Source organism: Pyxicephalus adspersus, chromosome 1 (assembly GCF_032062135.1).
Source record: "Pyxicephalus adspersus chromosome 1, UCB_Pads_2.0, whole genome shotgun sequence".
In the NCBI taxonomy this organism is placed as follows: Eukaryota; Metazoa; Chordata; class Amphibia; order Anura; family Pyxicephalidae; genus Pyxicephalus; species Pyxicephalus adspersus.
In genome coordinates, this window is record NC_092858.1 from 170,555,120 (window position 1) to 170,570,636 (window position 15,517).

Sequence of the window (15,517 nt, forward strand, 5' to 3'; positions counted from 1 at the left end):
GAAAAGTTTACAATCTGGTAGATAATAATACAGGAAATGTATTACTCTTCAGATTGAATATAACTTCATCTGTGTCCACAATGTAACTTTGTAACTTTCATACGATACATAGAACGTCGTTCCTCTCCTGAGAATCTGATTGGTCAACACTGCAGCCTTCTCGCCTTGTGATTTGTCCTTATTCATATCCCCACGACCCAGACCCTCTTCCTGCACATGGAGCTTGTCAAAAACGCAGCCAATATGATTGCCTGGTAGGCGGGCGGATCATTAAAATAACCAATCAGATACGACTGGACGTCAAGACCACTTCTGATAAAGCGCCGCTGCTTGTTTACAACGCGTTAGCCCCGCCTTATTTCTACATCGATTGGATAGTCTGGTTAGATGGACGTAAGCGATTGGCTGAGTGGGTAAAGGACCCAGTATGCGTTCGGCTCTGAGTTTCACTGTCAATATGTTGCGGCTTGGTGTGTTGTTCCTCTGCGCAGTGTCCGCCATCCTCCTAGGGACCCCTCCGTCCCAGGCTCATATTCCCCCGCACAATGAGACAGCCCGGGTGGCGCGCTTCGTGGCTCACCATTGCGACTGGGGCGCCCTGGCCACCATCTCCAGCCATGAGCCGGTGAAAGGACAGCCATTCGCCAATGTCTTCTCTGTCAGCGACGGGCCCCGGGGTCACGGCAGCGGCGTCCCTTACTTCTACCTGACCGCCATAGAGATCTCTGTGCAGGACCTACAGGTGAGGTTACCACGGGGACCGCAGAAGGGGAGGCACGTGACCTGCTTTGGCTGGAGATCACGTGACATATACATTGAAGCTTAAAAGAGAACCTGTCTGTATAGCAACACAAAGGCTTTGTTACAGAGAGCTATATGAAAACATAATGTACATTCTCTATAAGGGACCGGCGTCATAGAATTCTCAGGACTATGGGCTCCATATATCCCAGCACTGTCACATGGTCCTAGATACATGGAGGCTCCGCCATACCTGGAAGTACCAGGCTTCACTCCTTGTTTCCATAGCTGATGGCTCCTGAGTATAGAGACCGGGCCCTGATGTCGTTAGGAAGGTCCATTCCACTGGACATGGTGTTCTTGCATTATATAGAGGAGCACATAAACCCAATAGGGTCTAAAATGTAAAGTAAATGGTACAGTTATGTTAAAGCAAAGCTCCAGGTTCATTAAAATTGTTCATGTGTAGTAGGGTTGCCCTCACACCCAATGGGATAAATGCTCATTATTGGCTGGGCCATAGGCTGCTCTTTGTGATCTGAGTTGTGGGGGCACTCAGCTTTGTCCCTTACAATATAAGTCTATTGGTTTTGCATGGGTAGGGTTGGTCATGCTAATGCCTTTAAGAGAATACCATTTGCCCCAGACATAGGGACCCCCTATTTAAACTGTCAGCCTTCCTCTAAAAGAATGCCATCTACCTTCGGCATAGAGACCTCTGAGAGTACCATTCATATTGGGCATGAAGGCCCCCATCAGGACTGTCACACTTTCCTCTAACACAGTGCCATTTACCTTAGACATTGGGCCCCTAATCCAAACCATCACCCCTTCCTCTAAGAGAGTGCCATTTATATTAGGCATGGAGACCCCAAAAAAAACCGTCACCCCTTTCTCTAAGAGAGTGCCATCTACCTTCGGCATGGAGACCTCTTACTCTAGGAGAGTGCCATTTATATTAGGCACGAAGACCCCATCAAGGCTGTCCCCCCTTCCTCTAACATAGTTCCATTTACCATAGGCATTGGGACTCTATTCCAAACCATCACCCTTTCTCTAAAAGAGTGCCATTTATATTAGGCATGGGGACCCACATTAGGGCTGTTGCCCCTTTTCTAAAATTATTTACCTTGGGCATGGGGACTTCTTCCAAAAGTGTGCCATTTATATTTGGCGTAGGGACCCTTATCCAGACCGTCACCCCTTCCTCCAATAGTGCCATTTAAATTGGGCACAAAGACCTCTATCGGCGCTGTCACCCCTTCCTCTAAGAGTGTGCCAATCATGTTAGACGTAGGGACCCCATCAGCACTTTCACCCCTTCCTCTAAAAATATTTGCTTTTGGCATAGAGACCCCATTTTAAACCATCATCCCTTCCTCTAACAGAGCGCCATTTACTCTAGGCTCTCACCCTCATCAGAACTGACCCCAGACATAGGGACCCCTATCCAAACCATCACCCCTTCCTCTAAGAGAGCCATTTAAATTGGGCACAGAGACCTCCATCAGCGATGTCACCGCTTCCTCTAAAATAATTTACCTTCGGCATAGAGACCCCATTTCAAATCATCATCCCTTCCTCTAACAGAGCGCTATATACTTCAGGCATGGAGACCTTTATCCGAACTGACATAGGAACCTCTATCCAAACCGTCACCCCGTCTTCTAAGAGAGCGCCATTTATATTAGGCATGGGGGACCCCCATCAGGGCTGTAACCTCCTTCTCTAACAGCAATGGGACCCTAATCCAAACTGTCACCCCTTCTTCTAAATAGGTGCCATTTATTTTAGGCATAAGGACCCTTATCTAAAATGTCACCCCTTCCTCTAAGAGTGTGCCATTCATATTAGGCAAAGGGACCCCCAACAGCGCTGTCACCCCTTTCTCTAAAATTATTTACTTTGGGCATAGACACCCCTTTTCAAACCATCACCCCTTCCTCTAACCGAGTGCCATATACTTCAGTCACCCTTTCGTCTATTAGAGGGTCTTTTACCTTTAACATGGGAATCCCCATCAGGGCTGTCGGCCCTTCTAAAGTTATTTATCTTAGTATTAAGGACCCCTATCCAAACCAATTCCATTTCCTTAGGTATGGGGACCCCTATCCAAACTGTCACCAGTGTTGAACCCAGAAAGTTTTTTTAAGCCGGCTGGGAAGAAATTTTAGCCGGGTGGTGGCCCCAACTCTTTAGTAAAATCCCCGAAACAGCCGGGTGGTTTCTGAAAAGTGCTGGGTGGTGGGCCCAGCTAAAAGGGGCTGGGGAGAACACCCCGTCACCCCTTTCACCAATATAGTGCCTTATACTTTAAACTTTGTTACCCTCCTTAGCACTCTCGCCCATTTGTTTAAAAGAGTGCCAGATCACTGGGTAGTATTACTGCTTTCCTGGGTGGTTTAGTGGGCCCATGCTGCACGTGCACGTGGCACATCCATTCTCCTTCCAACACTCAGAGCTGCAAATTGTTGGTTATCATCCAATCATATTACACAATTAGTGTAGGTGAGTTGGCCTGGTTTGCAGTTCCACAAACAAATCTTTTTGTTTGGTCTTCAGGAGATCGGATCATTCATACCCAGCCTACATACAACAGGCGCAGCCCTTCCATGATTTCTTCAGAAGTGAAGAATTTCCTGACGTCACAAAGTCACACCAAATATTTTCTTCTTCTAAGATCTGATTATCGCACTGAACCATCTGTAGGGAAGCCAGCTTATCTCACTTTGTGTGCTCACTCAGCGATAAGAAACCCAACGCATAGAGACCGCAGTTCTATTACACAATCCAACCACCATGGGTTTATATTGCATAGGAACTTGCTTAATAAACTTGCACCGGACCATAAAGCTGCTGATGGCACCAGTGAATCATTTCAAGCTCTGCATGCATTAGAAACCATTAATTTCTATAGACATTTGTCTTTTTTTTTTAAACCCGATGAATTATATAACCATCTGCAGCAGAAGTGACACTGAAACCTCTGTGTAAGCATATTTTGCTTGCGTTTCCAGCAAGTCACCAGATGACATGGCAAATTCTGTGTTATGAAATGCGGATACACTCGTCATGTGAGGCGGTGAAAGTTCTTCTACTGTGTTTGCTGTGATAAATGTACAGAGGACCTATACTGGCCATGCTGTTATGGATGTGAGCATGGTACGGTAAATGATCAATATCTCCCCGACCTGGAGTATTCTCCATATATCTCCATATACCTGGAGTATTGCTCTTCACCAGTTGGTCAGATTTCGGCAAGAATCCTTTTTAAATATTCATTGAAACTGGCTTTAATGAAATCTTCTAACACAGGAACACATATAATAAAAACCAGGGCACTCTCAATCAATGTTTGAGCAAAATATTGATAAATTGTTCATCGGGAATGCTCATTCTTTTGTCAGTCTTCCCCCACAATGCATTGCTTTGGTTATTGTCAACCGATTCATAATGGTCCTGCACAATTTTTAAGTGCAATACAAAGCGTAAGGATTTGCGTTTTAGTGTGCTACGAAGTAAGTGCGTTTCCTTGACTTCCAGTGGAGAAATGGATTCACATTGGAGTGAAAGGAGGGTAAGTATAGAGATCTGCATCAAAGGGGACCTGAAAAGGTAAAACACAGATTCTCTTTAATGCCCGACCCATTCGTTTTTCTTACTGGATTGAGTAGGAAAAAAATAAATTGTATTGTCAGGTGTTAAATGCTGGGTAACCTTTCAAACTGATCACTATTAAACCACTTTTTTCATATTTTCCTAATCTATTGTACACCATCTGGCAAAAAAACGTCCAATGCCCTTGGAGCAGTGATCTAGGGTGCCTGTGGGGGCAGTGTTATAATGTGGGGTGCATGTTTGGGGGCATTGTTATGATCTGGGGTGCCTGTAGGGGGCAGTGTTATGGTCTGGGACGCTTATATGGGGCAGTGTTTAAATTTGGGGGTGCTTGTGGGTGGCAGTGTTGTGATATAGGGTGCCTGTAGGGGGCAGTGTTGTGTTATGGGGTGCATGTGTGGGGCCAGTGGTATGATCAGGGTTGCTTGTATGGGGCAGTGTTATAATCTGGGGTGCTTGTAGGGGGCAGTTTTGTGATGTGGCGTGCTTGTAGGGGGCAGTGTTTTGATCTGGGGTGCCTGTGTGGGGCAGTGTTTTGATCTGGGGTGCCTGTGTGGGGCAGTGTTTTGATCTGGGGTGCCTGTGTGGGGCAGTGTAATGATCTGGGGTGCATGTGTGGGGGCAGTGTCGTGATCCTGGGTTGCGAAGTTATGTAGAATTCATTAGGCTCAAATTGTAAAGTAGTGGTTCAGGGAACATGAGACATCATTGTCGCACATCGGCCACCACAGAGTCCAGACCTGAACCCCATTGAGAATCTTTTGGATGGGCTGGAGAAGACTCTACACAGCTCCGACTCTCCCATTGCCAATACAAGATCTTAGAGGGACATTAATGTATCTCTACATGGAAAGAAATGTTGTGATCATAGGAAGGGACAAGCAGTGTTCCCCCTACCCCGTTTTAGCTGGGCGCACCACCCAGCACTTTTCACTGACCACCGGGCTGTTTTTGTGTGGTTATTGAAAAGTTTGGGTCGCAATACAGGGGCTGCCACCCGCTTACATCTTCCCACCCAGCTTAAAGAAAATTTCTGTGGAGAATACTGAAAACAATAGCACAGTGAATGTGTGCTGTAATTAAGATTAAATATCCCCATGTGTGACTTTTCCTTTGGCCAGGCAATGTATGTTCAATATGTTTCTTTTCTTGTTGCAGTTGAATGCAAATGCCTCGCTGACCATGTCACTGGCCCAGACTCCTTACTGCAGAGAGAAGCATTACGATCCGCAAAGTCCACTCTGTGCTCATATTATACTCTCAGGAATCATTGAGAAGGTAAAGCGCCAAACTAAACTCGTAAAAACAACCCAGACTTGTTAGTAGGCCACATACACAGAACTAGAACAACAAGCTCAGCAGGGGCGGCAAATGTCCCAAATTTGTCTTGTGGCACTGCCACTGACCAGAAATAGATCCTGGATAGACGGTTTGGTCTGCAGTACATTAGTTGAGCATTCAGTTCAATTTGAATACATTTTAGGTCAATCACAGGAAAAGTGTGCTAAGTATTAGTTTGTCTTCTTTAAAAAAACAGCCACAGCCTGAGTAGGAATGTCTGTCCCCTGCCAGCATACTATATAGAAGGATTCTTGTCTTCTGTGTGAAAGCTAAGATCCAACGCTACTCTTATTGGGGTGGATCTATAGGGCTGCAATTTTCACAGGTGACCCCAGCAGATTGGAGAGCTCCTCATCTGCTTTAGAAGGGTGCAAGTGACACAAATTATTTCTACAAGGTCTCTGCTGTCAGAAAAACTATTGAATTATTTAGAGCCAAATTGTACATTGGTACATTGTACATCTGGTACCAAAATAGGCAAAATGAAAGATTACTGGAGCTTTTGTTTACAAAACTTGTATATTCAGGTAGTAAAAACTTCCAGGTTTGTTGGTTGTCATCATTGCAGTATATGAGAAATGCGGTCTTCTATAACAATGGTTTAAGGGGAAATGTGACAAGTCAACTCGTTTTATTATTTGCTGTTTATTAACACCAAAATTTCCCTAAAAAAAAAGCGTGTGGTTACCGCATGAATATAGATTGCATACAGTAAAGAAGTTAGTACATCCCATAAGAATTGGGGATTTTTTTCAACATATTTGAGCAAGCAAACATTAGATTTAGATCTGACTAGATAAGAGTAATCTGCGTGAACAAGTGTCACATGACATTCACATGGGGTATTCAATATCATAATAATGGAAAAATTAAGTACACCTCTACATTGACCTCCACTTTAAATCCATGACAGTAGAATCAGATTTTTGTGACAAAAAGCAAAATTTATAAATCTCAGATATGGATGGTCTGGTATTCTCCATTCTATCGATGTAAGGTACCGGCAAGCCAGAATTCAAATGGTTTTATAAAGCCCTCAAAGAAGGGTATATTTTGGTATAAAAGAATTGGGTATTCCCAAGCTCTATAATTACTATGGTAGCCAATCCCCTAAACATGTGGATTATGGAAAAACAGGAAGGAGACAAAGCCGGGGATTGTTGGCCATAAATTGCTTTATATCAATGTGCAAATGTTCAACAAAACAAATGTTTCCGTATATTATAACACTGGAAACCCTTAAAACACAAAGGAGGCTGGCTGCAGGGACTTTATTGCTAGACAGAGTCCAATTGTCAAAAAACAAGTGATCTACTATCTGAACATGAGAACTGGATCCCAATTTCTGGCGCATTTTGCTAGTTTTGACTTCTTCAGGGGATTGTAGGGAGAACCAGTGAACAGTACTAATAGAAGCAAGATAAATAAATATTTAGACAATGGTTAAGATTCATTAAAAAAATAGTTCCATAATTATCAGTTAAACCCACACAATCAAAAATATATGGAAATCAAGATCCACATACATATAAAGAAATTTATATCCAAAAATTCCCTGCTTTTTCTCCTTTCTGTTTTTCCCCTCAAAGGAGTTGTTAGCAAAGAGCTGACCTTATGATATCCAAAAAAAACCCACATTTCTTCATGGGACCTGCTGGTAACCCTTGCAACAGTTGCTGTCAAAGGGCATGCACTTAAAGTGAGAAATAAATTCCCCTAATTTAGGCCACAAGACACATGTGCCAGGAAAATGCTTTTACTGTCTAAAAATAATATAGATCAAGATTTAGCAGACAAATACAAGGCCCTATTGTTGACTTACAGATCTAATATTGTATGAGTTGTTTGCTACAAAAACAGTAGACCTGTTTGGCACAGACAAAAGACCGCATTCCAGCAGAAAAAAAAAAAACTGTACAAACTGTAAAACATGATGGTGAAAATGTTCTGCTTTAATGCTGCTACTGGGTCTGGTCTGGACAGCTTGCAATTATCAAGTCAGCTATGAATTCCGCATGGAGTGTTGAGAATGTGATTTTGTGTATCTGAAAACTGAGGTTAAAGCCAATATGTATTTCAACAGAATAATCATCCCAGGCATAATAGCAAATAAACACGGCTCAAAAGGGAAAACTGAAGGTTGTGGACCTTTCTTCTGTTAGGGCTACACCACCTGGCAGGTGACAAGTGATTACCAAGGATGTGGAGTCTGTGTCTTCAACAGAGCACCCTGCAAAGGGTGATGGGCCGGTAACCCTACTGGCCACCATACTACTTAGATGTAGGAAGAACACCAGGTTGCACTCTCAGGCTCTCCCAACCAGAGCCCAATGGAACAAAATGCTTCGGTGTAGGGACAGCCGGATATCCGGTACCGAGTAGGCTGGAACTTCTAAGGAGTGTAAGTGGCAGGCCAGGGCCAGAGAGCTTGGGGTCAGGGTCAGGTATCCAGAAAGGACAGTTGGGTAAAGTTTGAAGGTAACACGCTGAGAATCCAATACCAGAGCTTAGAACTAGAGAGTCCTAAAGATAACTAGCAGCCAATGGTAGAACAGGATCATGACCAGGAACCAATCTGTTCATTGGCTGCAGGGCAAACTCTGTAATGCACACAGTGTGCGGGGGGTGCTGAGATAGAACAGAATGCATATGACTAAAGGAAAGCTAGGAATGCTGAAAGCTGCTACACAGAGCAGCTGAGGGTGGAGTGCTAACACCTTCCCAAAGCCTTGGTTTGAATCCAATTGAAATGGAAAGTTAATGAAACCCACAACCTATTGTACCTGAAGGTAATTTTGTATGGATAAGTGGGGTACGTTTCATGCAGTAGAAGTCAGAGACTGGTCGGTAGGTATGCAAAATCCCTACAAAAAGGAGGAGTCAATAGAAACAGTGTTTATGCAATTCTATGCCCTTTATCTGTAGGTAGTGTTTGATTAAAGATCCATTATTTGCCTGTTAAGTACAATGTTTAGAAAAAAATATGCAACGTCCAAAAGTGAGACACAACATGGGTTACACGTTCTACCTTCTGGTGCTACTACACTCTGCTGTTAACACCTAGCTGGTGGAGGATCCCTATTTTGGCCAAATTACCAAGAGCTGGCCTTTTATATATAATATTTGTACAATCGTCATCTTTCCATTCTATGTCTCTCTGATTTTTGAATTGTATACAGGTGGAAGGCAATGAGAATGACACAGCAAAGATCGCTTTGTTCAGACGCCACCCAGAGATGGCCCAATGGCCTCCCGACCACAACTGGTTCTTTGCCAAACTCAACATCACCAACATTTGGGTGCTGGACTACTTTGGAGGAATCAAAACTGTGACACCAGATGAATACTATAAGGCCAAACCATGGTAAGTACATGTCTGGAATCCACAATATCTGTTGTTTTCCAGGGATGAGCTATGGTCTGCCAGGTAGGAGGAATGATTACAAACAGGTTAAAGGGATTTATACATTCTTTCATGTTTGCTGTAACTTGCTTCCATAACTGTACTACAAATGCAGGCTTTTAGATTATTTCTGCTATATTTATAGAGATAAAAACCCACCAGTGATGATTGGGCTGAAGCAGAAATTTCAGTATACTATCTGGCAGTCTAATGGAACGTGTTGGTGCTATATAAATCCTGTTTAATATTTTTAACATGCCCGAGTCTCTAACCATTTCCTGCAGCTTATCTCTAATCTCCAACCACACCTGTAGCATGTTGTCTCTAGTCTCCGATGTCCTGATGCAGTATCTATCCTTCCACCTGATGATCAGTAATAGTAAGGGCAACTATAAATATGTGGACACTGGATACCAGTTACCTGTTTTGGTCGTCTTATGCCAGATTTGGCCCCAATGGCTATGGAAATTTCATGGCTCAGTAGCTTCACTCTGGAGGGAAACATTTGAACAATTGTCCTCACCTCATCCAGAGGTTGCTCCAGATTCCTAAAGCAATGAATGAAAACCGTTTGTGAATCTCAATCTTTTTAGCGCTCTGTAAGGGTGACATTCATCCCAATGGCCAGCAATGTAAGGTAAATTCTTCCAACTGACCATGAAACTAATATATTGTGAGCTGTGGATATAATAATTATAGATGGGGTTCCCTGAAGACCTGATATTTATTTCAATGTTCAATGTTCCCCAATGTTTAAAAGGTCAAGAAAGACTGATCTAAAACACTGCAATCGAACACAATAAAAGCTATTTTCTGTGTGTGTGGAGCAGCCAACAGCAGTGGCAGAGGTCTGACTTGTGGTACCTGTGAATAAAAGGAACATTTTTGAACTTTAACATTTTATTTGCCTGGCTGGGACAACTTACACTATTTTATCCAAATGCATCTAATTTTTGGAGTCAACCCATGAGTTGTCTAATTTAGGATAATAATATTAATAGAATTAATATAGGATTCCAATTTGCACATATATATAAAAAATTGCTGATGCACTTGTAACAATGACAACTAGACAGTCATTTACTTGTTAGCAACAGACTCTATAATAAAGTCAAGGTTGTTATCGATTCACTGTGAATTACATATTCTTTGTGTTCATACTGACTGCAAACTAATAAGTCCTCTCCTATTGTACTTCAACAATAGGTTGTTTTTTATGTCTTCTCCACTATATGTCCAACTTTCAACCCCTATATCGGTACAAGATGCAGCAGTAAAGAAGGGGTCAGTGGATGGAATCGCACACGTGGTAGGGGACAGAGGCTTCAGACACTTAGGAACACATTATTAATGCACCGCTGCACTGAAATCATGCTGGGGTGTGTAGCTAACAATGTTCAATAATGTTCCCTTTGGCCAAAGGACACTGAGAGCTCTGTGATTGAAGGAGCACAGGCCATATCACAGGGTCTCCTCCTAGCTTCAATCATTTCTATTCTTCCAACTTCACGAGTCCAAAAGCCGGACTTCTTCCTACATGTGTTGTGCTTGGTTTTTGCCCGCAGATACCTGAATGGCGCTGGACTCAATCTCAATGGGCTTCCCTCAATCCGGTCATGCGTTGTCCTAGAATTCTTCAGTCTTCCCTCCTAGCCATCTTCAGTCTTCCCTTTCGGTCTTCTTGCTACGTCTCCCAATTTCGCAGGTATGGGATTGGGTGACATGGCCGGATGTAAAGGGGGAAACTAAGAGAGCCTCACTGCGCATGCCTTGAGATCAGCATTTCTTTCTCCTTAGTGGAAAAATGCCCCTTCTGCCTGAAATTAGGGCATGCGCAGAAGGAGCAGCCAGAGCCTGCCAAGATGCATGACGTAGGTATCTTGGGAGGCTAAAATGAAGTAAAAATGTTGAGTTTAGATCCGCTTTAAATGGGCTCTTGCAATTCTTGAGTCTGAGATTGTAGCGCAGATATAGAGGAAAAAAAAAACAGGAGGCATCGGCCACCATAGAAGCAAATATAATCCCTCTTCTACTTCAGGAAATTCATTAGGATTTTTTGGAGGTCTCTTTAGTTTGTATCCTTACACTACCTGCCTCTTGTTATCTGAATTTTTTTCTGTCCAATGTTTTGAAGCTCCCAATATAAAAATGCCTCTCAAAATCTCCAAAATATGCTAGTTATTTAATGGCTACCGCGAACAATGAATGAGCTCTGGACTGCTATACTTGTCTGCTTCTCTCCTTCCTGTACTTCTGATAATAATGGAAGTGTCCTGATTACATATCCTCACAATTGAATGTGAACACATACCATGACAAAGCGTGCTGGGAAATGTCATTCTTCAAGAAGTGGAGAACTTCAGGTTGCCTAGACTTACTCTAGAAGCTCCCGGGGTTCATTAATTTAAAGTTTTTAGACCACGATGTAGTTTTATTTGATGCTCTCAGGTTTGCAAACTCTTTGAAGCCAGACACAGGGAGAAGAGGCCCAGACACTCTCAATAATATATATATCTCCTGTCTCATCTTCCCATATGCCAAGACACTCGCCCCCCGGGTCAAGAAGAAGCTCTAGTTTTCTATTTGCCCCCTCCGTGCCATATTGCTTTGAGCAGTTCTCATACCAAGCTTGCAGGTCTGCTACATATTTCATTACCAGTAACCTCCCGCTGTGTTGGAGGGCAGAATTCTCACAGACAGAGCGAACCTTCTGAACAGCGCGTTTGATGCTCAGCCAAGTCACTGTCTCTTACCCAGCATGCATCTGCTCCAACTTCCAGATAGAAGAAATTCTTTAGGTAAATGCTGCAATGCTTCAGGCAGTTTATCGGTTTAGGTAGAAGATAATGTATTCAATGAGATTACTACATTTTAGAAAAAAAAAAGATTTGCATAGTGCAACTTTTTTTTTTTTTTTTGATCAAGTGAGTAAGGGATAAGGAAGTTTAATCATATACTGTATATGCAATACCACCTTTTTCTTTTCCAATTTCCAATCTTTGGCATTTTGGTTTGGTCAGGACAGTGACAGTTTTTTAAGTTCCAGCAACCACAGAAAATGCCGTGATTGCCGGATATCCTGACAACCAACGATGAGCTGCACATGTAGACTTCTAACTGTCACACCTATTTTATGTTGTTGGATTTTTCGTTCCAAAGCCCTGAACATTAGCATGGACCCTCATACTTTCTTTAGGTTAAAGCACTCTTCTAGACAGGCTTGTATCAAGCTTTTGAAAAATGTGTGCCCATCTTGTTAAAAGAGCATTTGCAGGGTCAGAGGTCAGATACTGACCTTAAAAAAAGAAGACCTGTCTTACTATCCCTGTTATTATTACACAGTATATATAGTGCCATCATATTACATTGCGCTGTACAAATGTCATATTCATGTCACTAGCTGTCCCTCAAAGTAGCTCACAATCTAATGTCCCTACCATAGTCATATGTCTTAAATACAGTCTAAGGTCCATTTTCGGGGGAAGCCAAATAACCTCACTGCATGTTTTTGGAATGTGACAGGAAAACACAGTACCCAGAGGAATCCCACACAAACATGGGGAAAACCTGCAAACTCCATGCAGATAGTGTCCTGGCCGAGATTCGAACATGGGACCTAGCGCTGCAAAGGCTAGAGCACTTACTTCTGAGGTGTTCCAATTTACCAGTGTTGAGGTCAGCACTCTCCACACCAAATTAATCAAATTGGGTCATTCTGTAGTGTTCTACACGAGCATAGTCTTGCTGAAATAAGACCCAGACAACCAAACTATAACATTATCTCCATTTATCATTCTCTCATGTCTTTATTTTAGCCCGTATAACATCAAAAAAAGCGTCTTTGTCTCAACAAGGACATTTTTCTTGGTATAAGTTGATATTGAAAAACGTCCATTGAGATAAAAGTGCTCTTTTTATTGTTATTTGAGAAAATAGACATAAGGATGAAAAAGGTTTCAATGTCATTTTATTGTTCTGCAGTATATGTGTATCAGAGTCTATAAACAAGAGACAACAAAGGCAGTAAATTTGTAAGCCCATTGAGGTATAATTAGAAATGTCAAGGCAAAAATCAGACATCTGCAGTACAGGATTGCAATGCATGTACATTTGCCATTGTTTTGTTTTTTTTAAAGATCCATCACTTAAGGAAAAATGCAGTTTAGCTGTGAATGAAGTGGTATCAGCTCTCACAAGTTCTCCTATACTTAACCTATTTCTTCTAAATATAAAAATCTATTGACTTGTAGCCCCAAGGTAAGAAGAGGGAGGGCTGTTTGAGAAAACAAAGAACCTGATTTTTTCAAGCTCTCCAAGACTGGAGAAAATAGATTGTCATGGGAGAACCTGGGCGATCATCAAATCTGGTACGTATTTCTTAAAAATCATTTGCTATTAATTGGTGCTGTTATACAGACCCTGTCTGGGTTTGCTGGATCACCCAGGTTTTCAGATAATAATCTATCTTCTCCAAGCGTGGGAGAGCTTTAATAAATCAGGCCTAACGTGTGCACAGGACAGCTCTTGATTTATTTGCACTTCTTAAACACATATAACATAATGCTACCCAACAGTAAATGTATCAGACCAGCAAAAAGCAAATCAGAGAAGTTCATTTGAGTTTACAAACCCTTTAATGAACAAATCATGTCTTTATGGAGCTGGAGCAGGCATGCTGAAAACAATGTTCAATACGTAGGGGAGCAAGGGCCGAACTTTTGTTCACTTCATGCAGATGTTGTATTGCCATACAAGTCTGCAGGAATGCAGCACCCACTTGAAGCAAATCAATGGTGGTCAGATGCACCTGTCAAATTCTGAATGATCTCCAAAATTCTGATATCAGACTTGTGACATCAATAAAATACCAAAGCCTATTAACATAGCCCTAACAATGTCTTTGTGTGCTGTAATTTTTCCTGTACCCATCACTGGGACATCTAAATGTGACATTTGGAGGGCTTTCCACATTCTTATGTCCATATAGCAGGTGTGAGGGTCAGGTGACCTCAAGCTTGTGCCTATTTGTGTACAGGTAGTCCCCGGTTTATATACAAGATATTATTATTATTAATATTATTATTATTATTATTAAACAGGATTTATATAGAGCCAACATATTACGCAGCGCTGTACATTAAATAGGGGTTGCAAATGACAGACTAATACAGACAGTGATACAGGAGGAGGAGAGGACCCTGCCCTGAAGATCTTACAATCTGGTAGGTGGGGGAATTTACATACAATAAGATGGGAGATATGGAATGGTGGGAAGTAGTGATGGTTTCAAAAGACAGAAGAAGATGGGTAGGCAAGTTTGAAAAAAATGGGTTTTGAGTGCTCTTTTAAATGAGCAGAATGTAGGAGCAATATGGAGATATGGACTGTAGGTTTGTTCTTAAGTTGAATTTGTATGTAAGTCGGTACATTAATTTATTAAATGCTTCATATTATTAAGCAGCATGGTGTCAGTTAATGTATAAAATCCTCACTGTGAGTTAATCACAAACAAAGCAAAAAAAAAGCTTTATGGAGCTTAGACATTCATTAACTTCTGGAGCAAACTGTGCAATGATATGCAAAAAGAAACAACTGCAGAGTTTGTCCTGGTCATTAAAGAGTTACAAAAGGCTGCAGAAAGAGCTCACCCACTAAGATCACCAACAACCTCTGCTGTGTTTAACAAAAGATTTCTTCTGCAAGTCATGCAAAGCGTCCCCTCTGTCCTGCACACGAGGGAGGAGGGTAGCCCTGTCCGCATCTAGGTGTCTGTCTGTATGTATGTCAGATGTCCTTAACTCGGGGACTACCTGTAGTTACAGTTAGTTGGTTTGAAAAGAAAGAAGACCCCCGTTCATTGAATTCAACAAAAACAGAAGAAACATGGCAGAACATCATCATCAGAATCCTACACCTGCAGTGGATCCAAAGATCTATGCTTGGCAGATATCATAAACTTTATTCCACCGAATGAATTGTTGTTAATAACAAACAGTATTTTTTATAGCACCAACATCATATGCAGCGCTGTTCTTCTTGTACTTCTTCTGAATTCACTTTTATTACTTCTTATGTGCTGTGATAATTTCCTTATGTGTTTTATTTTTTTCTGAGCAGTCCTATATCAATAATGTGTTTCCTCTTTTCCAGATTCCGAGTCTCTGAACATTGAGGAATCATTTTCATCCACCAATTATATTACCAATGTGCCTTATTTTTTTGCCTCTTACTGCTTACATTATATGATGCTTACTTGAATGTAAAGAGATTTATATGTATCATGAACAAGGGCTGAAATTCTGACAATATATTTCTGATAAAAAAAACTAATAGCTTGTGGAGTGCTTATAGGAAGATGTGTGTTCAGGTAAGTGAGCCAGATCTGCTTAAGTTCTCACCACCTTGTCTGATGTG

General features: G+C 41.9%; 1 protein-coding gene across 2 annotated transcripts; it reads left to right on the forward strand.

Moving 5' to 3' along the window:
* The first annotated feature begins 390 nt into the window (after positions 1-390).
* CREG1 (cellular repressor of E1A stimulated genes 1) lies at positions 391-15,367 on the forward strand. 2 transcript variants are annotated; one of them, XM_072398367.1, is made up of 4 exons: positions 394-742; positions 5,518-5,637; positions 8,880-9,064; positions 15,254-15,367. In XM_072398367.1, coding segments are annotated over exons 1-4 (621 nt in total). In that variant the 5' UTR covers positions 394-427; the 3' UTR covers positions 15,255-15,367. The 2 variants fall into 2 exon arrangements, with proteins under 2 accessions (XP_072254467.1, XP_072254468.1); XM_072398366.1 differs by lacking the exon at positions 15,254-15,367 and having other exon boundaries at positions 391-742; positions 8,880-9,068.
* The last annotated feature ends 150 nt before the right edge of the window (positions 15,368-15,517 follow it).

Bases quoted from the DNA above. Each gene is read 5' to 3' on its own strand.
- CREG1 (XM_072398366.1), top strand. From the start codon at position 428: ATGCGTTCGGCTCTGAGTTTCACTGTCAATATGTTGCGGCTTGGTGTG. The intron at 743-5,517 runs GTGAGGTTACCA...TTCTTGTTGCAG, and splicing joins TCTCTGTGCAGGACCTACAG to TTGAATGCAAATGCCTCGCT. The intron at 5,638-8,879 runs GTAAAGCGCCAA...AATTGTATACAG, and splicing joins TCTCAGGAATCATTGAGAAG to GTGGAAGGCAATGAGAATGA.